This window comes from Oncorhynchus nerka, linkage group LG26, assembly GCF_034236695.1.
Source record: "Oncorhynchus nerka isolate Pitt River linkage group LG26, Oner_Uvic_2.0, whole genome shotgun sequence".
Classification (NCBI taxonomy): domain Eukaryota; kingdom Metazoa; phylum Chordata; class Actinopteri; order Salmoniformes; family Salmonidae; genus Oncorhynchus; species Oncorhynchus nerka.
This window is the reverse complement of record NC_088421.1, coordinates 40,830,708-40,856,739: the sequence shown is the minus strand read 5'-3', so window position 1 is coordinate 40,856,739 and position 26,032 is coordinate 40,830,708. Positions and strand designations below refer to the sequence as shown.

General features: G+C 50.9%; 1 protein-coding gene across 1 annotated transcript in view; it reads left to right on the top strand.

Annotated features, from left to right (window-relative positions):
• Positions 1-26,032, top strand: part of LOC115124308 (BAH and coiled-coil domain-containing protein 1) — a 182,120-nt gene that overhangs the window by 137,449 nt on the left and 18,639 nt on the right. The window contains 4 exon segments of the mRNA XM_065010965.1: positions 21,971-22,165; positions 22,680-22,821; positions 23,738-23,855; positions 24,635-24,710. Of these exon segments, the coding sequence (XP_064867037.1) occupies positions 21,971-22,165; positions 22,680-22,821; positions 23,738-23,855; positions 24,635-24,710 (531 nt within the window).

Here is a 26,032-nt window from a genome sequence, read left to right as displayed (position 1 = left end):
TTCACTCAGCACACTGTACCCTTCACTCAGTACACACTGTACCCTTCACTCAGCACACTGTACCCTCCACTCAGCACACTGTACCCTTCACTCAGTACACTGTACACTTCACTCAGCACACTGTACCCTTCACTCAGTCACACTGTACACTTCACTCAGCACACTGTACCTTCACTCAGCACACTGTACCCTTCACTCATCACACTGTACCCTTCACTCAGCACACAGTACCCTTCACTCAGTACACAGTACCTTCACTCAGTACACTGTACCCTTCACTCAGTACACAGTACCCTTCACTCGGCACACAGTACCTTCACTCAGCACACTGTACCCTTCACTCAGCACACTGTACCCTCCACTCAGCACACAGTACCCTTCACTCAGCACACTGCACCTTCACTCAGCACACTGCACCTTCACTCAGTACACAGTACCTTCACTCAGCACACTGTACCTTCACTCAGCACAGTACCCTTCACTCAGTACACTGTACCCTTCACTCAGTACACTGCACCCTTCACTCAGTACACAGTACCCCTTCACTCAGCACACTGTACCCTTCACTCAGTACACAGTACCCTCCACTCAGTACACAGTACCCTTCACTCAGCACACAGTACCCTCCACTCAGCACACTGCACCCTTCACTCAGTACACAGTACCCTTCACTCAGTACACAGTACCCTTCACTCAGTACACAGTACCCTTCACTCAGTGCACACTGCACCCTTCACTCAGCACACTGCACCCTTCACTCAGTACACAGTACCCTCCACTCAGTACACACTGCACCCTTCACTCAGTACACAGTACCCTCCACTCAGCACACTGTACCCTTCACTCAGTACACAGTACCCTCCACTCAGTACACAGTACCCTTCACTCAGCACACTGCACCCTTCACTCAGTACACAGTACCCTCCACTCAGTACACAGTACCCTCCACTCAGCACACTGTACCCTTCACTCAGCACACTGTACCCTCCACTCAGTACACAGTACCCTTCACTCAGCACAGCCCTTCACTCAGCACACTGTACCCTTCACTCAGTACACAGTACCCTTCACTCAGTACACAGTACCCTCCACTCAGTACACAGTACCCTTCACTCAGCACACTGCACCCTTCACTCAGTACACAGTACCCTCCACTCAGTACACAGTACCCTTCACTCAGCTCACAGTACCTTTCAATCAGCACACAGTACCCTTCACTCAGTACACTGTACCCTTCACTCAGTACACAGTACCCTTCACTCAGTACACTGTACCCTTCACTCAGCAAACTGTACCCTTCACTAGGTGTGGAAGGCACATCTGACCTGTCATCAAGCTTGTAAACAACCTTCTTCATTAGTCAACTACTTCTATAGAGCACAGGATGCATTTACAGTCATATCACATTGTCCCATGCGCTCAATACACAAGTTAGGGAATAAAACACACACACACACACACATGCAGAAGGCTGCCACTCGAGCCCTCGTGTGAGTTTTGTTAATTTGTTAATTCATCTGAAAGTGATCCCTGTCAGTGTTCAGAGGTGAGTGAGAACGTGTTGATGAACGCCTCGTAAATGACAAGTGGGGTCGGCAGCGCGCGGACACCCGACACCTCTGCTCGTGTGTGTGTGTGTGTGCGTGTGTGTGTGCGTGTGTGTGTGTGTGTGTGTGTGTGTGTGTGTGTGTGTGTGTGTGTGTGTGTGTAAGAAGCTAGGCCACAGCTGCCTGTGAGTGGATCTGACAGGCCATGGAGACAAGGAGGCTGGACCACAGAGCAGTTACAGGCTACAGAGACACACACACACCACGTGCACTCAACACAAGAGCACCCACACATACACACGCAGCGAGCCAGCATATTCATTCAAACCCACACACACACAATCAGTCAGAGCTCAGTACTCCAGACACACTTCAGGTCCCAGCCCCAGAGAACAACATTCAGAAGATCCTGGTATCTCATCATTATGAATTGTTATTTGTGTTCCTCCAGGAAGACAACAAGATAATGAGGTAATTGCTAAATGTTAGAATGTAGAAAACCAGTTTTGGGGAAATACAAGCCTCTAAATGCTTTCTAATGATAAGCACAGGAAGTCTGTTAGAGGAAGTGGATAGGCTGGATTTAGACACAGTACTATGTATGTTTTTCTCTCTTTAGAAGACGAAGAAGAGGAAGGAAGTTATGACAGTGACGAAGGACAAGACATCAAAGCACAACCCTCCCGAGACGTCTCTTCATGCTCCACTGTGACTGGTCCATCCCCTCGTCTGTCAGTCAAGCTGGAGGCCAATCAGAAAGCCCGAACAAAAAGAGAGGCAGGAACTTTACGGTAAGAAGACAGGCCTGGTGTGTGTGTGTGTGTGTGTGTGTGTGTGTGTGTGTGTGTGTGTGTGTGTGTGTGTGTGTGTGTGTTTTACGCTACTTAATTTCTGTCACCAAAATTAAGAATCTCAATAACATTGGTCAGCTTTGACATGTTTACTAAATATTTGTCATACACAAGTACTGATGCTCACAAGGTGTACATGGTACTATACACATCTATATCCCCTCAAATATATATATAATTATATAATATATAATTATAATCATCTCCAGGAGAAGCATCTGTTTTGTTTTAGTCTGTGGGGTCGTTACTGGTCTAACATCTTCTCTAATTCCTGATTGAGAGAAAAGAGAAAGGAACACTGGTTCAGGACTGATAATATACACTGTCTGTTATTCAGTACCACATCAATGTTTAGTTCCTACCTTACAAATTCAGAGAGCACATTGACTCCCCTATCACTGACTGTCTACACTCGTACCTGTCTACCACTGCCCCTCTACACTCATATCTGTCTACCACTGCCCCTCTACACTCATACCTGTCTACCACTGCCCCTCTACACTCGTACCTGTCTACCACTGCCCCTCTACACTCATACCTGTCTACCACTGCCGCTCTACACTCATACCTGTCTACCACTGCCCCTCTACACTCATACCTGTGAGTGCCCTCTGACACTGATACCTGTCTACCACTGCCCTCTACACTCATACCTGTCTACCACTGCTCTACACTCATACCTGTCTACCACTGCCCTCTACACTCATACCTGTCTACCACTGCCCCTCTACACTCATACCTGTCTACCACTGCCCCTCTCACTCATACCTGTCTACCACTGCCCCTCTACACTCATACCTGTCTACTACTGCCCCTCTACACTCATACCTGTCTACCACTGCCCCTCTACACTCATACCTGTCTACCACTGCCCTCTACACTCATACCTGTCTACCACTGCCCCCTAGACTGCCCCCACACCATACCTGTCACCACTGCCCCTCTACACTCATACCTGTCTACCACTGCCCCCTTATGCACTCATACCTGTCTACCACTGCCCCTCTACACTCATACCTGTCTACCACTGCCCCTCTGCACTCATACCTGTCTACCACTGCCCCTCTGACTCATACCTGTCTACCACTGCCCTCTACACTCATACCTGTCTACCACTGCCCTCTACACTCATACCTGTCTACCACTGCCCCCTCTACACTCATACCTGTCTACCACTGCCCCTCTACACTCATACCTGTCTACCACTGCCCTCTTACACTACATACCTGTCTACCACTGCCCTCTACACTCATACCTGTCTACCACTGCCCTCTACACTCATACCTGTCTACCACTGCCCCTCTACACTCATACCTGTCTACCACTGCCCTCTACACTCATACCTGTCTACCACTGCCCTCTACACCTAATACCTGTCTACCACTGCCCTCTACACTCATACCTGTCTACCACTGCCCCTCTACACTGCATACGTCTACCACTGCCCCTCTACACTCATACCTGTCTACCACTGCCCCTCTACACTCATACCTGTCTACCACTGCCCCTCTACACCATACCTGTCTACCACTGCCCTCTACACTCATACCTGTCTACCACTGCCCCTCTACACTCATACCTGTCTACCACTGCCCCTCTACACTCATACCTGTCTACCACTGCCCTTCTACACTCATACCTGTCTACCACTGCCCTTCTACACTCATACCTGTCTACCACTGCCCCTCTACACTCATACCTGTCTACCACTGCCCCCTCTACACTCATACCTGTCTACCACTGCCCCTCTACACTCATACCTGTCTACCACTGCCCCTCTACACTCATACCTGTCTACTACTGCCCCTCTACACTATACCTGTCTACTACTGCCCTCTACACTCATACCTGTTACCACTGCCCTCTACACTCAGGTGTCTACCACTGCCCCCTCTACACTCATACCTGTCTACCACTGCCTCTACCACTCATACCTGTCTACCACTGCCCTATACACCATACCTGTCTACCACTGCCCCTCTACACTCATACCTGTCTACCACTGCCCCTCTACACTCATACCTGTCTACCACTGCCCCTCTACACTCGTACCTGTCTACCACTGCCCTCTACACTCATACCTGTCTACCACTGCCCCTCTACACTCATACCTGAACCACTGCCCCTCTACACTCATACCTGTCTACCACTGCCCCTCTACACTCATACCTGTCTACCACTGCCCCCTCTACACTCATACCTGTCTACCACTGCCCTCTACACTCATACCTGTCTACCACTGCCCCTCTACACTCATACCTGTCTACCACTGCCCCTCTACACTCATACCTGTCTACCACTGCCCCTCTACACTCATACCTGTCTACCACTGCCCCTCTACACTCATACCTGTCTACCACTGCCCCTCTACACTCATACCTGTCTACCACTGCCCTTCTACACTCATACCTGTCTACCACTGCCCCTCTACACTCATACCTGTCTACCACTGCCCCTCTACACTCATACCTGTCTACCACTGCCCCTCTACACTCATACCTGTCTACCACTGCCCTCTACACTCATACCTGTCTACCACTGCCCTCTACACTCATACCTGTCTACCACTGCCCCTCTACACTCATACCTGTCTACCACTGCCCCTCTACACTCATACCTGTCTACCACTGCCCCTCTACACTCATACCTGTCTACCACTGCCCCTCTACACTCATACCTGTCTACCACTGCCCTCTCTACACTCATACCTGTCTACCACTGCCCCTCTACACTCATACCTGTCTACCACTGCCCCTCTACACTCATACCTGTCTACCACTGCCCCTCTACACTCATACCTGTCTACCACTGCCCTCTACACTCATACCTGTCTACCACTGCCCCTCTACACCATACCTGTCTACCACTGCCCCTCTACACTCATACCTGTCTACCACTGCCCCTCTACACTCATACCTGTCTACCACTGCCCCCTCTACACTCATACCTGTCTACCACTGCCCTCTACACTCATACCTGTCTACCACTGCCCCTCTACACTCATACCTGTCTACCACTGCCCTCTACACTCATACCTGTCTACCACTGCCCCTCTACACTCATACCTGTCTACCACTGCCCCTCTACACTCATACCTGTCTACCACTGCCCCTCTACACTCATACCTGTCTACCACTGCCCTCTACACTCATACCTGTCTACCACTGCCCCTCTACACTCATACCTGTCTACCACTGCCCTCTACACTCATACCTGTCTACCACTGCCCCCTACACTCATACCTGTCTACCACTGCCCCTCTACACTCATACCTGTCTACCACTGCCCTCTCTACACTCATACCTGTCTACCACTGCCCCTCTGTACTGATACCTGTCTACCACTGCCCTCTACACTCATACCTGTCTACCACTGCCCTCTACACTCATACCTGTCTACCACTGCCCCTCTACACTCATACCTGTCTACCACTGCCCCTCTACACTCATACCTGTCTACCACTGCCCCTCTACACTCATACCTGTCTACCACTGCCCCTCTACACTCATACCTGTCTACCACTGCCCTCTACACTCATACCTGTCTACCACTGCCCCTCTACACTCATACCTGTCTACCACTGCCCTCTACACTCATACCTGTCTACCACTGCCCCTCTACACTGCATACCTGTCTACCACTGCCCTCTACACTCATACCTGTCTACCACTGCCCCTCTACACTCATACCTGTCTACCACTGCCCCTCTACACTCATACCTGTCTACCACTGCCCCCTCTACACTCATACCTGTCTACCACTGCCCCTCTACACTCATACCTGTCTACCACTGCCCCTCTACACTCATACCTGTCTACCACTGCCCCTCTACACTCATACCTGTCTACCACTGCCCCTCTACACTCATACCTGTCTACCACTGCCCCTCTACACTCATACCTGTCTACCACTGCCCCTCTACACTCATACCTGTCTACCACTGCCCTCTACACTCATACCTGTCTACCACTGCCCCCTCTACACTCATACCTGTCTACCACTGCCCCTCTACACTCATACCTGTCTACCACTGCCCCTCTACACTCATACCTGTCTACCACTGCCCCTCTACACTCATACCTGTCTACCACTGCCCCTCTACACTCATACCTGTCTACCACTGCCCCTCTACACTCATACCTGTCTACCACTGCCCCTCTACACTCATACCTGTCTACCACTGCCCCTCTACACTCATACCTGTCTACCACTGCCCCTCTACACTCATACCTGTCTACCACTGCCCTCTACACTCATACCTGTCTACCACTGCCCTCTACACTCATACCTGTCTACCACTGCCCCTCTACACTCATACCTGTCTACCACTGCCCCTCTACACTCATACCTGTCTACCACTGCCCCTCTACACTCATACCTGTCTACCACTGCCCCTCTACACTCATACCTGTCTACCACTGCCCCCTCTACACTGATACCTGTCTACCACTGCCCCTCTACACTCATACCTGTCTACCACTGCCCCTCTACACTGATACCTGTCTACCACTGCCCCTCTACACTCATACCTGTCTACCACTGCCCCTCTACACTGATACCTGTCTACCACTGCCCTCTACACTCATACCTGTCTACCACTGCCCCTCTACACTCATACCTGTCTACCACTGCCCCTTCTACACTCATACCTGTCTACCACTGCCCCCTCTACACTCATACCTGTCTACCACTGCCCCTCTACACTCATACCTGTCTACCACTGCCCCTCTACACTCATACCTGTCTACCACTGCCCCTCTACACTCATACCTGTCTACCACTGCCCCTCTACACTCATACCTGTCTACCACTGCCCCTCTACACTCATACCTGTCTACCACTGCCCCTCTACACTCATACCTGTCTACCACTGCCCCTCTACACTGATACCTGTCTACCACTGCCCTCTACACTCATACCTGTCTACCACTGCCCCTCTACACTCATACCTGTCTACCACTGCCCCTCTACACTCATACCTGTCTACCACTGCCCCCTCTACACTCATACCTGTCTACCACTGCCCCTCTACACTCATACCTGTCTACCACTGCCCTCTACACTCATACCTGTCTACCACTGCCCCTCTACACTCATACCTGTCTACCACTGCCCCTCTACACTCATACCTGTCTACCACTGCCCCCTACACTCATACCTGTCTACCACTGCCCCTCTACACTCATACCTGTCTACCACTGCCCTCTACACTCATACCTGTCTACCACTGCCCCTCTACACTGATACCTGTCTACCACTGCCCCTCTACACTGTACCTGTCTACCACTGCCCCTCTACACTCATACCTGTCTACCACTGCCCCTCTACACTCATACCTGTCTACCACTGCCCTCTACACTCATACCTGTCTACCACTGCCCCCTCTACACTCATACCTGTCTACCACTGCCCTCTACACTCATACCTGTCTACCACTGCCCTCTACACTCATACCTGTCTACCACTGCCCCTCTACACTCATACCTGTCTACCACTCTTCTACACTCATACCTGTCTACCACTGCCCCTCTACACTCATACCTGTCTACCACTGCCCTCTACACTCATACCTGTCTACCACTGCCCCTCTACACTCATACCTGTCTACCACTGCCCTCTACACTCATACCTGTCTACCACTGCCCTCTACACTCATACCTGTCTACCACTGCCCCTCTACACTCATACCTGTCTACCACTGCCCCTCTACACTCATACCTGTCTACCACTGCCCCTCTACACTCATACCTGTCTACCACTGCCCCTCTACACTCATACCTGTCTACCACTGCCCCTCTACACTCATACCTGTCTACCACTGCCCCTCTACACTCATACCTGTCTACCACTGCCCTCTACACTCATACCTGTCTACCACTGCCCCTCTACACTCATACCTGTCTACCACTGCCCCTCTACACTCATACCTGTCTACCACTGCCCCTCTACACTCATACCTGTCTACCACTGCCCCTCTACACTCATACCTGTCTACCACTGCCCTCTACACTCATACCTGTCTACCACTGCCCCTACACTCATACCTGTCTACCACTGCCCTCTACACTCATACCTGTCTACCACTGCCCCTCTACACTCATACCTGTCTACCACTGCCCCTCTACACTCATACCTGTCTACCACTGCCCCTCTACACTCATACCTGTCTACCACTGCCCTCTACACTCATACCTGTCTACCACTGCCCCTCTACACTCATACCTGTCTACCACTGCCCCTCTACACTCATACCTGTCTACCACTGCCCCTCTACACTCATACCTGTCTACCACTGCCCCTCTACACTCATACCTGTCTACCACTGCCCTCTACACTCATACCTGTCTACCACTGCCCTCTACACTCATACCTGTCTACCACTGCCCCTCTACACTGATACCTGTCTACCACTGCCCCTCTACACTCATACCTGTCTACCACTGCCCCCTCTACACTCATACCTGTCTACCACTGCCCCTCTACACTCATACCTGTCTACCACTGCCCCTCTACACTCATACCTGTCTACCACTGCCCCTCTACACTCATACCTGTCTACCACTGCCCTCTACACTCATACCTGTCTACCACTGCCCTCTACACACTCATACCTGTCTACCACTGCCCTCTACACTCATACCTGTCTACCACTGCCCCTCTACACTCATACCACTGCCTACACTCACTGCCCACTCTACACTCATACCTGTCTACCACTGCCCCCTCTACACTCATACCTGTCTACCACTGCCCCTCTACACTCATACCTGTCTACCACTGCCCCTCTACACTCATACCTGTCTACCACTGCCCCTCTACACTCATACCTGTCTACCACTGCCCCTCTACACTCATACCTGTCTACCACTGCCCTCTACACTCATACCTGTCTACCACTGCCCCTCTACACTCATACCTGTCTACCACTGCCCCTCTACACTGATACCTGTCTACCACTGCCCCTCTACACTCATACCTGTCTACCACTGCCCCTCTACACTCATACCTGTCTACCACTGCCCCTCTACACTCATACCTGTCTACCACTGCCCCTCTACACTCATACCTGTCTACCACTGCCCTCTACACTCATACCTGTCTACCACTGCCCTCTACACTCATACCTGTCTACCACTGCCCCTCTACACTCATACCTGTCTACCACTGCCCTCTACACTCATACCTGTCTACCACTGCCCTCTACACTCATACCTGTCTACCACTGCCCTCTACACTCATACCTGTCTACCACTGCCCTCTACACTCATACCTGTCTACCACTGCCCCTCTACACTCATACCTGTCTACCACTGCCCCTCTACACTCATACCTGTCTACCACTGCCCTCTACACTCATACCTGTCTACCACTGCCCCTCTACACTCATACCTGTCTACCACTGCCCCCTACACTCATACCTGTCTACCACTGCCCCCTCTACACTCATACCTGTCTACCACTGCCCTCTACACTCATACCTGTCTACCACTGCCCCTCTACACTCATACCTGTCTACCACTGCCCCTCTACACTCATACCTGTCTACCACTGCCCCTCTACACTGATACCTGTCTACCACTGCCCTCTACACTGATACCTGTCTACCACTGCCCTACCACTCCCTCTACACTCATACCTGTCTACCACTGCCCCTCTACACTCATACCTGTCTACCACTGCCCCCTCTACACTCATACCTGTCTACCACTGCCCCTCTACACTCATACCTGTCTACCACTGCCCTCTACACTCATACCTGTCTACCACTGCCCCTCTACACTCATACCTGTCTACCACTGCCCCTCTACACTCATACCTGTCTACCACTGCCCCTCTACACTCATACCTGTCTACCACTGCCCCTCTACACTCATACCTGTCTACCACTGCCCTCTACACTCATACCTGTCTACCACTGCCCTCTACACTCATACCTGTCTACCACTGCCCTCTACACTCATACCTGTCTACCACTGCCCCTCTACACTCATACCTGTCTACCACTGCCCTCTACACTCATACCTGTCTACCACTGCCCCTCTACACTGATACCTGTCTACCACTGCCCCTCTACACTCATACCTGTCTACCACTGCCCCCTCTACACTCATACCTGTCTACCACTGCCCCTCTACACTCATACCTGTCTACCACTGCCCCTCACTCATACACTGCATACCTGTCTACCACTGCCCCTCTACACTCATACCTGTCTACCACTGCCCCTCTACACTGCATACCTGTCTACCACTGCCCCTCTACACTGATACCTGTCTACCACTGCCCCTCTACACTCATACCTGTCTACCACTGCCCCTCTACACTCATACCTGTCTACCACTGCCCCTCTACACTCATACCTGTCTACACACTGCCCCCCCTCTACACTCATACCTGTCTATACCTGTCTACCACTGCCCCTCTACACTCATACCTGTCTACCACTGCCCTCTACACTCATACCTGTCTACCACTGCCCTCTACACTCATACCTGTCTACCACTGCCCTCTACACTCATACCTGTCTACCACTGCCCCTCTACACTCATACCTGTCTACCACTGCCCCTCTACACTCATACCTGTCTACCACTGCCCCCACTCTACACTGCATACCTGTCTACCACTGCCCTCTACACTCATACCTGTCTACCACTGCCCTCTACACTGATACCTGTCTACCACTGCCCCTCTACACTCATACCTGTCTACCACTGCCCTCTACACTCATACCTGTCTACCACTGCCCCTCTACACTCATACCTGTCTACCACTGCCCCTCTCACTCACACTCATACCTGTCTACCACTGCCCCTCTACACTCATACCTGTCTACCACTGCCCTCTACACTCATACCTGTCTACCACTGCCCCTCTACACTCATACCTGTCTACCACTGCCCCTCTACACTCATACCTGTCTACCACTGCCCCTCTACACTCATACCTGTCTACCACTGCCCCTCTACACTCATACCTGTCTACCACTGCCCCTCTACACTCATACCTGTCTACCACTGCCCCTCTACACTCATACCTGTCTACCACTGCCCCTCTACACTCATACCTGTCTACCACTGCCCCTCTACACTCATACCTGTCTACCACTGCCCTCTACACTCATACCTGTCTACCACTGCCCTCTACACTCATACCTGTCTACCACTGCCCCTCTACACTCATACCTGTCTACCACTGCCCCTCTACACTCATACCTGTCTACCACTGCCCCTCTACACTCATACCTGTCTACCACTGCCCCTCTACACTCATACCTGTCTACCACTGCCCCTCTACACTCATACCTGTCTACCACTGCCCTCTACACTCATACCTGTCTACCACTGCCCCTCTACACTCATACCTGTCTACCACTGCCCTCTACACTCATACCTGTCTACCACTGCTACCCTGCCCCTCTACACTCATACCTGTCTACCACTGCCCTCTACACTCATACCTGTCTACCACTGCCCTCTACACTCATACCTGTCTACCACTGCCCCTCTACACTCATACCTGTCTACCACTGCCCCTCTACACTCATACCTGTCTACCACTGCCCCTCTACACTCATACCTGTCTACCACTGCCCCTCTACACTCATACCTGTCTACCACTGCCCCTCTACACTCATACCTGTCTACCACTGCCCCTCTACACTCATACCTGTCTACCACTGCCCCTCTACACTCATACCTGTCTACCACTGCCCTCTACACTCATACCTGTCTACCACTGCCCCTCTACACTCATACCTGTCTACCACTGCCCCTCTACACTCATACCTGTCTACCACTGCCCTCTACACTCATACCTGTCTACCACTGCCCCTCTACACTCATACCTGTCTACCACTGCCCTCTACACTCATACCTGTCTACCACTGCCCCTCTACACTCATACCTGTCTACCACTGCCCTCTACACTCATACCTGTCTACCACTGCCCCTCTACACTCATACCTGTCTACCACTGCCCCTCTACACTCATACCTGTCTACCACTGCCCTCTACACTCATACCTGTCTACCACTGCCCCTCTACACTCATACCTGTCTACCACTGCCCCTCTACACTCATACCTGTCTACCACTGCCCCTCTACACTCATACCTGTCTACCACTGCCCCTCTACACTCATACCTGTCTACCACTGCCCCTCTACACTCATACCTGTCTACCACTGCCCCTCTACACTCATACCTGTCTACCACTGCCCCTCTACACTCATACCTGTCTACCACTGCCCTCTACACTCATACCTGTCTACCACTGCCCCTCTACACTCATACCTGTCTACCACTGCCCTCTACACTCATACCTGTCTACCACTGCCCTCTACACTCATACCTGTCTACCACTGCCCCTCTACACTCATACCTGTCTACCACTGCCCCTCTACACTCATACCTGTCTACCACTGCCCCTCTACACTCATACCTGTCTACCACTGCCCCTCTACACTCATACCTGTCTACCACTGCCCCTCTACACTCATACCTGTCTACCACTGCCCCTCTACACTCATACCTGTCTACCACTGCCCCTCTACACTCATACCTGTCTACCACTGCCCCTCTACACTCATACCTGTCTACCACTGCCCCTCTACACTCATACCTGTCTACCACTGCCCCTCTACACTCATACCTGTCTACCACTGCCCCTCTACACTCATACCTGTCTACCACTGCCCCTCTACACTCATACCTGTCTACCACTGCCCCTCTACACTCATACCTGTCTACCACTGCCCCTCTACACTCATACCTGTCTACCACTGCCCACTCCCTCTACACTCATACCTGTCTACCACTGCCCCTCTACACTCATACCTGTCTACCACTGCCCCTCTACACTCATACCTGTCTACCACTGCCCCTCTACACTCATACCTGTCTACCACTGCCCCTCTACACTCATACCTGTCTACCACTGCCCCTCTACACTCATACCTGTCTACCACTGCCCCTCTACACTCATACCTGTCTACCACTGCCCCTCTACACTCATACCTGTCTACCACTGCCCTCTACACTCATACCTGTCTACACACTGCCCACTCTACACTCATACCTGTCTACCACTGCCCCTCTACACTCATACCTGTCTACCACTGCCCCTCTACACTCATACCTGTCTACCACTGCCCCTCTACACTCATACCTGTCTACCACTGCCCCTCTACACTCATACCTGTCTACCACTGCCCCTCTACACTCATACCTGTCTACCACTGCCCCTCTACACTCATACCTGTCTACCACTGCCCCTCTACACTCATACCTGTCTACCACTGGGTATATAACACTCAGATACATGTTATTGACCCACCATAATTCCCTACACTCATACCTGTCTACCACTGCCCTCTACACTCATACCTGTCTACCACTGCCTCCTCTACACTCTCTGTCTACCAGAACTTCTACACTACCTGTCTACCACTGCCCCTCTACACTCATACCTGTCTTACACTGCCACTAATTGGACACTCATACCTGTCTACCACTGCCCTCTACACTGCATATTACTAAACTGTCTAACCATACCTGTCCCACTGCCCCTCTACACTCAGACCTGTCTACCACTGCCCCCTACACTCCTGTCTACCACTGCAGCTCACACTTATACCTGTCTACCACTGCCCCTCTACACTCATACCTGTCTACCACTGCCCCTCTACACTCATACCTGTCTACCACTGCCCCTCTACACCAGTACCTGAAGAGGGCCACTGCCCCATCTGACACTCATACCTAGTCTACTGCCCCTCTACACTCACCTGTCTACCACTGCCCAGCTCTACACTCATACCTGTCTACCACTGCCCCTCTACACTCATACCTGTCTACCACTGCCCCTCTGTCTCACACTGCACCTACCTGCCTCCTGTCTACACTGCCCCTCTACACTCATACCTGTCTACCACTGCCCCTCTACACTCTACCTGTCTACCACTGCCCCTCTACACTCATACCTGTCTACCACTGCCCCTGTCTCACACACATGACCTGTCTACCACTGCCCCCTCTAACCCAGGACCTCTGTCTCACAAAGACACCTGACCGCCCTACCTGTTTCAGCTCATACCAAGGCTCTAACCCAGGACCTCTGTCCACTGCCCTCCACCCACCTGTTTCACTCATACCTGTCTACCACTGCCCCTGTCTCACAAAGACACCTGACCACCACTGTTTCAGCTCATACCAAGGCTCTAACCCAGGACCTCTGTCTCACAAAGACACCTGACCTGTCTACCACTGCCCCTCTACACTCATACCTGTCTAAAGACACTACCATCCTGTTTTCTCATACCTGTCTACCACTGCCCTCTACAACCTCTGTCTCACAAAAAGACACTGTTCCTACAGCTCATACCTGGTGGCTGACCCCTAACTCATACCTGTTGCCACAAAGACACCTGACCACCCTCCTGTTGTCAGCTCATACCAAGGCTCATAACTGACCTCTGTCTCACAAAGACATGGACCACAGTCTAGTATAGCTTCATACTTGAACCTCAGGACCTCTGTCTCACAAAGACACTGCCCCCTCCACTCATACCTAAGTCTCACCAAGACACCTGACCGCCCTCCTGTTTCAGCTCATACCAAGGCTCTAACCCAGGACCTCTGTCTCACCACTGACCACCCTCCTGTTTCAGCTCATACCAAGGCTCTAACCACAGGACCTCTGTCTCACAAAGACACCTGACCGCCACCTGGACCCTTCCAGGCTCATACCAAGGCTCTAACCCCTGCTCACACACTGACATCCTGTTTCTACCACTGACCGCCCTCCTGTTTCAGCTCATACCTGGCTCTAACCAGGACCTCTGTCTCACAAAGACACCTGACCGCCCTCCTGTTTCAGCTCATACCAAGGCTCTAACCCAGGACCTGTCTCACAAAGACACCTGACCCCCTCCTGTTTCAGCTCATACCAAGGCTCTAACCCAGGACCTCTGTCTCACAAAGACACCTGACCGCCACTCCTGTTTCAGCTCATACCAAGGCTCTAACCCAGGACCTCTGTCTCACAAAGACACCTGACCGCCCTCCTGTTTCAGCTCATACCAAGGCTCTAACCCAGGACCTCTGTCTCACAAAGACACCTGACCGCCCTCCTGTTTCAGCTCATACCAAGGCTCTAACCACTGCCCTCTCTACACTCATACTGTCTCACAAAGACACCTGACCGCCCTCCTGTTTCAGCTCATACCAAGGCTCTAACCCAAGACCTCTGTCTCACAAAGACAAAGACCCTGACCACCCTCCTGTTTCAGCTCATACCAAGGCTCTAACCCAGGACCTCTGTCTCACAAAGACACCTGACCACCCTCCTGTTTCAGCTCATACCAAGGCTCTAACCCAGGACCTCTGTCTCACAAAGACACCTGACCACCCTCCTGTTTCAGCTCATACCAAGGCTCTAACCCAGGACCTCTGTCTCACAAAGACACCTGACCGCCCTCCTGTTTCAGCTCATACCAAGGCTCTAACCCAGGACCTCTGTCTCACAAAGACACCTGACCGCCTCCTGTTTCAGCTCATACTGTCTCACAAAGACACCTGACCGCCCTCCTGTTTCACTCATACCTCTAACCCAGGACCTCTGTCTCACAAAGACACCTGACCGCCCTCCTGTTTCAGCTCATACCAAGGCTCTAACCCAGGACCTCTGTCTCACAAAGACACCTGACCGCCCTCCTGTTTCAGCTCATACCAAGGCTCTAACCCAGGACCTCTGTCTCACAAAGACACCTGACCGCCTCCTGTTTCAGCTCATACCAAGGCTCTAACCCAGGACCTCTGTCTCACAAAGACACCTGACCGCCCTCCTGTTTCAGCTCATACCAAGGCTCTAACCCAGGACCTCTGTCTCACAAAGACACCTGACCGCCCTCCTGTTTCAGCTCATACCAAGGCTCTAACCCAGGACCTCTGTCTCACAAAGACACCTGACCGCCCTCCTGTTTCAGCTCATACCAAGGCTCTAACCCAGGACCTCTGTCTCACAAAGACACCTGACCGCCCTCCTGTTTCAGCTCATACCAAGGCTCTAACCCAGGACCTCTGTCTCACAAAGACACCTGACCGCCTCCTGTTTCAGCTCATACCAAGGCTCTAACCCAGGACCTCTGTCTCACAAAGACACCTGACCGCCCTCCTGTTTCAGCTCATACCAAGGCTCTAACCCAGGACCTCTGTCTCACAAAGACACCTGACCGCCCTCCTGTTTCAGCTCATACCAAGGCTCTAACCCAGGACCTCTGTCTCACAAAGACACCTGACCGCCCCTCCTGTTTCAGCTATACCAAGGCTCTAACCCAGGACCTTGTCTCACAAAGACACCTGAGTCCTGTTTCAGCTCATACCAAGGAATCTAACCAGGACCTGTCTCACAAAGACACCTGACCGTCCTAAAACTCATACCAATATCTAACCCAGGACCTCTGTCTCACAAAGACACCTAGCCACCCTCCTGTTACCTGCTCATACCAAGGCTCTAACCCAGGACCTTGTCTTTAAAGACACCTGACCGCCCTCCTGACAGCTCATACCTGGATCTAACCAGGATGTTTGTCTCACAAAGACACCTGAATTGCCCCCTGTTTCAGCTCATACCAAGGCTCTAACCCAACCTCTGTCTCACAAAGACACTGTTTTTAAAGCTCATACCAAGGCTCTAACTCCAACCTGTCTCACCACCTGACCGCCTCCTGTTTAGCTCATACCAAGGCTCTAACCCAGGACCTCTGTCAAAAAGACACCTGACCGGGATGTTTCAGCTCATACCAAGGCTCTAACTGCCAGGACCTCTGTCTCACAAAGACACTGACCGACACCTGATCTAACCAGGACTCCTGTTGTTTCAGCTCATACAAATGTAACCCAGCCTCTGTCTCACAAATACACCTGACCGCCCCTCCTCTTTCAGAGTCATACCAAGTCTAAAAGTGGACCTCTGTCTCACAAAGACACCTGACCGCCTCCTGTTTCAAACCACTCTAACACCACTGTCTCACAAAGACACCTGATCTCCTGTTTCAGCTCATACCAAGGCTCTAACAGGACCTCTGTCTACAAAGACACACTTGCTACCCTTAGCCTGAACACCCATTGTTTCAGCTCATACCAAGGCTCTAACCCAGGGGTTGTCTACAAAGAAAAGGGTTTCAGCTCATACAAGGCTCTAACCCAGGACCTCTGTCTACAAAGACACTGACCCCTCCAGGGGTTCTACACTTCAGGGAATCTCTAACCCAGACCTCTGTCTTAGAAAAGGCTCTAACCCAGGACAGTCCCAAAAACACCTGTCTGTTTCAGCTCATAAGGCTCTGACCTCTGTCTCACAAAGACACCTGACATTTCTCTGTCTCTGTCTCACAAAGACACTGGGAGATCATACACTCTAACTAGGACCTGCTGTCTCACAAAGACACAATCCTTCATACACTAACCCAGGACCTCTGTCTCACAAAGACACTGCCCCTCCTGTTTCAGCTCATACCAAGTCTACCAGGACCTCTGTCCACAAAGACACACCCACCTGTTTCAGCTCATAACCCAGGACCTCTGTCTCACAAAGACACCTGACCGCCCTCCTGTTTCAGCTCATACCAAGGCTCTAACCAGGACCTCTGTCTCACAAAGACACCTGACCGCCTTGTGCATACCAGGCTCTAAGTCTCACAAAGATCCTGACTTCCTGTTAATCAGCTCATCAAGGCTCAACCCAGGACTCATTCTCACCACCTGACCGCTAACCTCCTTTGTCAGCTGATCTGGCTTTTTCATTGACCTCTGTCTCACAAATACACCTGACCACCCTCCTGTTTCATTTACCATTTAACCAGGACCTCTGTTCAAAAGGTATACCTGACTACCACTCCTGTATAGCTCATACCAAGGCTGTACATCCCACTCCCTCTGCTGAGTACTTTGTTTGAAGGGGGGGTGGGGGGGCTCTAACCCAGGGGGATCTGTCTCACAAAGACACCTGATCCGCCTCTTTGTGGAAGAAAGAACCCTATGTCAGTCTCAAAAGACACCTGACCAGGGGACTCCTGTTTCACAAGTGTTTACAAGTTTACTCTCAACTCTGAGTTGTCTCACAAGCATACACCTGACCACCCTCCTGTTTCAGCTCATACCAAGGCTCTAACCACTGGACCTCTGTCTCACAAAAGACACCTGACCACTCTCCTGTTTCTTACCAGCCCAACCCAGGAGCTCTGTCTCACAAAGACAGGCCTGACGTTTCAGGCTTTTAAGGCTCTAACTTATTGACAAAGACACCTTTTCCGAGGGGATGTTTCAGCTCAGAACCCAGGTCTTTTGAACCATACCAGGAATGCACTAGGTCAGGAGGGAACACTGTCACACTGAGTGTTTGTAGGCTTACTACTAAACAGGACTTGTCTCCAAATACCGCCCTCCTGTTTCAGCTCAACCAAGGCTCTAACCCAGGACCTCTGTCCACAAAGATCCTGACCACCCTCCTGTTTCAGCTCAGAGGACCAAGGTTCTAACCCAGGACCTCTTCTCACAAAGACACCTGACCGCCTCCTGTTTCAGCTCATACCAAATCTAACCCAGGACCTCTGTCTCACAAAGACACCACCCTAATTCTCTAGCCAACCAAGCACCTGTTTCAGCCAGTCATACCATGAGGCTCTAACCCAGGACCTCTGTCCCAAAAGGACCGCCCTCCTGTTTCAGATAACCTCTAACCCAGGGACCCCTAACTGTACAAAGACACCTGACACCCTCCCACCACCAGTGAACCCAGGACCTCTGAAAAGACACCTGGCCACACTGTTTCAAGCTCACCATGCTGAACCCAGGACCCTGTCTCAAAAGACACCTGAGCCCTCCTGTTTCAGCTCATACCAAGGCTCTAACCCCAGGACCTCTGTCTCACAAAGACACCTTTTCGCCCTCCTGTTTCAGCTCATACCAAGGCTCTAACCCAGGACCTCTGTCTCACAAAGACACCTGACCACCCTCCTGTTTCAGCTCATACCAAGGCTCTAACCCAGGACCTCTGTCTCACAAAGACACCTGACCACCCTCCTGTTTCAGCTCATACCAAGGCTCTAACCCAGGACCTCTGTCTCACAAAGACACCTGACCGCCCTCCTGTTTCAGCTCATACCAAGGCTCTAACCCAGGACCTCTGTCTCACAAAGACACCTGACCGCCCTCCTGTTTCAGCTCATACCAAGGCTCTAACCCAGGACCTCTGTCTCACAAAGACACCTGACCGCCCTCCTGTTTCAGCTCATACCAAGGCTCTAACCCAGGACCTCTGTCTCACAAAGACACCTGACCGCCCTCCTGTTTCAGCTCATACCAAGGCTCTAACCCAGGACCTCTGTCTCACAAAGACACCTGACCGCCCTCCTGTTTCAGCTCATACCAAGGCTCTAACCCAGGACCTCTGTCTCACAAAGACACCTGACCACCCACCTGTTTCAGCTCATACCAAGGCTCTAACCCAGGACCTCTGTCTCACAAAGACACCTGACCACCCTCCTGTTTCAGCTCATACCAAGGCTCTAACCCAAGACCTCTGTCTCACAAAGACACCTGACCACCCTCCTGTTTCAGCTCATACCAAGGCTCTAACCCAGGACCTCTGTCTCACAAAGACACCTGACCGCCCTCCTGTTTCAGCTCATACCAAGGCTCTAACCCAGGACCTCTGTCTCACAAAGACACCTGACCACCCTCCTGTTTCAGCTCATACCAAGGCTCTAACCCAGGACCTCTGTCTCACAAAGACACCTGACCGCCCACCTGTTTCAGCTCATACCAAGGCTCTAACCCAGGACCTCTGTCTCACAAAGACACCTGACCGCCCTCCTGTTTCAGCTCATACCAAGGCTCTAACCCAGGACCTCTGTCTCACAAAGACACCTGACCGCCCTCCTGTTTCAGCTCATACCAAGGCTCTAACCCAGGACCTCTGTCTCACAAAGACACCTGACCACCCTCCTGTTTCAGCTCATACCAAGGCTCTAACCCAGGACCTCTGTCTCACAAAGACACCTGACCACCCTCCTGTTTCAGCTCATACCAAGGCTCTAACCCAGGACCTCTGTCTCACAAAGACACCTGACCGCCCACCTGTTTCAGCTCATACCAAGGCTCTAACCCAGGACCTCTGTCTCACAAAGACACCTGACCGCCCTCCTGTTTCAGCTCATACCAAGGCTCTAACCCAGGACCTCTGTCTCACAAAGACACCTGACCGCCCTCCTGTTTCAGCTCATACCAAGGCTCTAACCCAGGACCTCTGTCTCACAAAGACACCTGACCGCCCTCCTGTTTCAGCTCATACCAAGGCTCTAACCCAGGACCTCTGTCTCACAAAGACACCTGACCACCCTCCTAAAGAGTCTTGCCCAGTCGCTCCAGCGAAAAGCTAGCTATTTACAGGGTATGTCCTAGAGATCAGGATTATTCAGTCATTGATATGCACCTGAGTGGTTTGTATGTGATGTATGGAATCGATCCAGGTGAAGGTTCCCCTAGGTACAGTGGTGGAAAAACTCCTTAATAGAAAAGGACTCAAGTAAAAGTGAAAGTCACCCAGTAGAATACTACTTGAGTAAAAGTCCAAAAGTATTTTGTTTTAAATGTACTTGAGTATCAAAAGTAAATGGAATTGCTAATATATATATTTAAGTATCAAAAGAAAAAGTCTAAATCATTCAAAATTCCTAATATTAAGAAAATCTTGTGTTTTTTAAATGTACGGATAGCCAGGGGCACACTCCAATACTCAGACATAATTTACAAACTAAGCATGTGTGTTTAGTGAGTCCACCAGATCAGAGGCAGTAGGGATGACCAGGGATGTTCTTTTCATGAGTGTGTGAATTGGACCATTTTCCTGTCCTGCTAATAAACATTCAAAATGCTACTAGTTGTGTTGGGTGTCAGGGAAAATGTATGGAGTAAAGAATACATCATTTTCTTTAGGAATGTAGTGAAGTAAAAGTAAAAGTTGTCAAAAATATAAATAGTAAAGTACAGATACCCCAAAAAACGACTTTACACCACTGCCTAGGTACAGATCTAGGATCAGCTGCCCTTATCCAAATCCTACCCTTAGCCATTAGTGGGGGAAAATGCAAAACTGAACCAAGTTACAATGACACAACTTCACCTCTTAGAACATGTGAAGTTAACCAAAAAAAAAAAGGGTTCCAAAAGGGTTCTTTGGCTGTCCCCATAGAAGAACCCTCTGGGGTTACATATAGAACGCTCTGTGACAGGGGTTCTACATGGAACCCAAAAGGTTTTTACCTCGAACCAAAAGGGTTTTTATCTGGAACCAAAAAGGGTTCTTCAAAGGGTTCTCCTATGGGGACAGCCCAAAAAAACTGTTAGGTTCTAGGTAGACCTTTTTTTTAAATCTAAAAGGGAATATATTGAAAGATTTAGAATTTAGACAATTACACAACTTCAGTCTGTATCTCGATCTCTCACATAACCATGACAACCTGACGCCTTTCTCTCCTCACACTGGGATGATTCATACTGTAGCACTAACTAGCCATGCAGAGATCCACACACACACACAAGCGCACACATGCTCACACGCACACACACACACTCGCACACTCATTTACTCACTCACACCTCTCTTCCTGGTCACATGTCACAGAGGAGAAGTTGCTGGTCAGGCGGTGTCCAATCACCTCAGAGTGACGACAACACTTGCAGGGGGAGGAGGATCCGAAACAAACAGGTAATCAGAATCACTCAATCGGCCCTCATTGCTCACCTCTAACCTCTAACCTTTCATTTGTCTGATCTGATTTTTCATTGGTAGGTCCTACATTCATAGTACCGGTATGTCATTTAGCATTTAGCATCTGACAGCCTGGAATTCAAAGGTATATGCTCTATCACCATGGATATAGTACCAGGCCACATCCCACTCCCTCTCTGCTGAGTAACTGTGTGAAGGGGGGTGGGGGGCAGGAAATGGGGGGATTGGGGGAGTGTGGATCGCACCTTCTTATGTGGAAGAAAGAAACTATGTCAGGGAAAATGACTACCTCCAGGGGACATACTGCACAAGCAGTGTTTAGTGTCAATCTCTGAGTTACATGCTAACTAACTTCCTCTCTCTCTCTCTCTCTCTCTCTCTCTCTCTCTCTCTCTCTCTCTCTCTGTCTCTCTCTCTCTCTCTCTCTCTCTCTGTCTCTCTCTCTCTCTCTCTCTCTCTCTCTCTCTCTCTGTCTCTCTCTCCCCCCCAGCCCAAGGGCCGTGCAGTGAGCCGTCTACTAGAGAGCATGGCGGCGGACGAGGGCTTTCAGATGGATGAGGATGATAGCAGCTTTTCCGAGGGGGATGAGGACAGTAACCCATCATACCCTCACAACCCCAGGAATCCACTAGGTGAGGAGGGAACACTGTCACACACAGTTTTGTATTACTACCCTTGTGGGGACCAAATAATTTATTCCCATCCAAAATCCTATTTTCCCTAACCCTAAATCTAACCCTAACCTCTAACCCTAACCTCTAACCCTAAATCTAACCCTAACCTCTAACCCTAAATCTAACCCTAACCTCTAACCCTAACCTCTAACTCTAAATTTAACCTCTAAATCTAACCCTAACCTCTAACCCTAAATCTAACCCTAACCTCTAACCCTAAATCTAACACTAACCCTAACTGTAACCCTAAACTTAACCTTAACCCCAAACCCATCATCTTAATTCTAACCTTAAACGTAACCCCTAAGCCTAAAATAGCATTTTTCCTCGTGGGGACCGGAAAATGTCCCCACTTGTCTGAATTTTCCTCATTTTACAATCCTTGTGAGGACTTCTGATTACCATAGCAATAGTTAAACACACACCACACACACACACACACACACACACACACACACACACACACACACACACACACACACACACACACACACACACACACACACACACACAGGCACATACACACACACACCACACACAGACACACACACACACACACACACACACACACACACACACACACACACACACACACACACACACACACACACACACACACACACACACACACACCACACACATGCACATACACACACACACCACACACAGACACATACACACACACACCACACACAGACACACACACACACACACACAGACTCACACTCACACACACACTCACACACACACACACACACACATACACTCACACACACACACACACACACAAGATAGGAGGGAACAAATATGCACTTCCATTCACACTGTTGATGTGTGCTGTCTTTCATTAAATGACTGTGTACGCCTTACCCAGCAGCTCCCAGCTGTGTCCTGACCAGACAGCTGCTGACAGATGGACTCAGGGTGCTGATCTCCAAGGAGGATGAACTTCTCTACGCAGCCCGGGTCCACACACTGGAGCTGCCAGACATGTAACTATACCTTTACATCTACATGTCAGTCAGTTAGCAGACACTCTTATCCAGAGCATCTTACACTAGTGAGTACACACACACACGCACACACAGTATATACAGTATCAGCCACTACTACCTCAGTGGCTGGAAGCCATGGTTGGTCTTCTCTGCAGTGAGTGACTCAGTGTTGGCATCTTAGCCTCTCACTCCAGAAGGAGTCCACACACCCCCTGCAGAGCTCTCTCTCTTCCTTTCTCCCTCTCTCTCCTCCTCCTCCTCCTCCCTCTCTCTCCTCCTCCTCCCTCTCTCTCCTCCTCCCCCTCATCCCTCTCTCTCCTCCTCCCTCTCTCTCCTCCTCCCCCTCCTCCCTCTCTCTCCTCCTCCTCCTCCTCACTCTCTCTCTCCTCCTCCTCTCTGTTACATAACTCCATGTCTTCTCTCACCCAGCTCACTCTGAGTAGAAGAGTGTCGATAATGCTGCTCCGGCAGCAGGCAAGTGGAACAGAGGAGTGGGACAGTGACACGTGAAACCAGGCAGGCATAATACCCACACAGCTGAAAATAGTTTTCTCTCTCTGCTCTTCCTCTCTCTCTCTGCTCTTCCTCTCTCGCTCTCTCTCTCTCCCTCTCTTTCTCTCCCTCTCCCTCCCTCTTCCTCTCTCTATCTCTATTCCTTTCTATCTCTCTCTTCCTCTCTCTCTCTCCCTTCCTCTTCCTCTCTCCCTTTCTCTTCCTCTCTCTCTCTCTCTCTCTCTCTCTCTCTCTCTCTCTCTCTCCTCTTTCTCAATCTCCAGCTACAGCATTGTTATTGATGGGGAGAGAGGAAACCGCCCCAGAATCTACTCACTGGAGCAACTGCTGCAGGAAGCGGTGAGTTCAGTTCCTACCCCCTCTTTAGAAAACAATAGTTCCCCCCACACCTAGACCTCTGGGATGTGGCCACGCTGGACTAACCCACTCTGGATCCTCCTCAATCCCTCTCCCTTCCCTCCTCTACTCTACTGTCTTCTCCTCTACTGTCCTCTCTTCTACTGTCCTCTACTCTCCTCTGCTGTCCTCTCCTCTACTGTCCTCTACTCTCCTCTGCCTCTACTGTCCTCTCATCTACTGTCCTCTCCTCTACTGTCCTCTCCTCTACTGTCCTCTCATCTACTGTCCTCTCCTCTACTGTCCTCTCCTCTACTGTCCTCTACTGTCCTCTCCTCTAATGTCCTCTCCTTTACTGTCCTCTCCTCTACTGTCCTCTACTGTCCTCTCCTCTACTGTCCTCTCCTCTACTGTCCTCTCCTCTACTGTCCTCTCCTCTACTGTCCTCTCCTCTACTGTCCTCTCCTCTACTGTCCTCTCCTCTACTGTCCTCTCCTCTACTGTCCTCTACTGTCCTCTACTGTCCTCTCCTCATCTAATGTCCTCCCTTTACTGTCCTCTCTACTGTCCTCTAATGTCCTGTCCTGTCCTCTACTGTCCTCTCCTCTAATGTCTTCTCCTTTACTGTCCTCTCCTCTACTGTCCTCTCCTCTACTGTCCTCTAATGTCCTCTCCTTTACTGTCCTCTCTACTGTCCTCTACTGTCCTCTCCTCTACTGTCCTCTATGTCCTCTCCTTTACTGTCCTCCCTTGTCCTCTCCTCCTCTACTGTCCTCTCCTCTACTGTCCTCTCCTCTACTGTCCTCTATCCTCTCCTCTAACTGTCCTCTCTCCTCTACTGTCCTCTCCTCTAATGTCCTCTCCTTTACTGTCCTCTCTCTGTCCTCTCCTCTACTGTCCTCTCCTCTACTGTCCTCTACTGTCCTCTGTCCTCTCCTCTACTGTCCTCTACTGTCCTCTCATCTAATGTCCTCTCCTTTACTGTCCTCTCCTCTACTGTCCTCTCCTCTACTGTCCTCTCCTCTACTGTCCTCTAATGTCCTCTCCTTTACTGTCCTCTGCTCTACTGTCCTCTAATCTACTGTCCTCTACCCTCTGTGAATTTCTGTGCTCGTGTTTGTGTACTTTTAACCAAGTCACTGAGTAGTGATAATCTCTTTATCACCTGCTCCATACATGTGTTGTGTCTTAATGGGAGACGACGCAGACTTCCCCTCCTGGTAACACAGGCTGCCCATACTGATGGAGACACAGGCCCATACTGATGGAGACACAGGCTCATACTGATGGAGACACAGGCCCATACTGTTGGAGACACAGGCTGC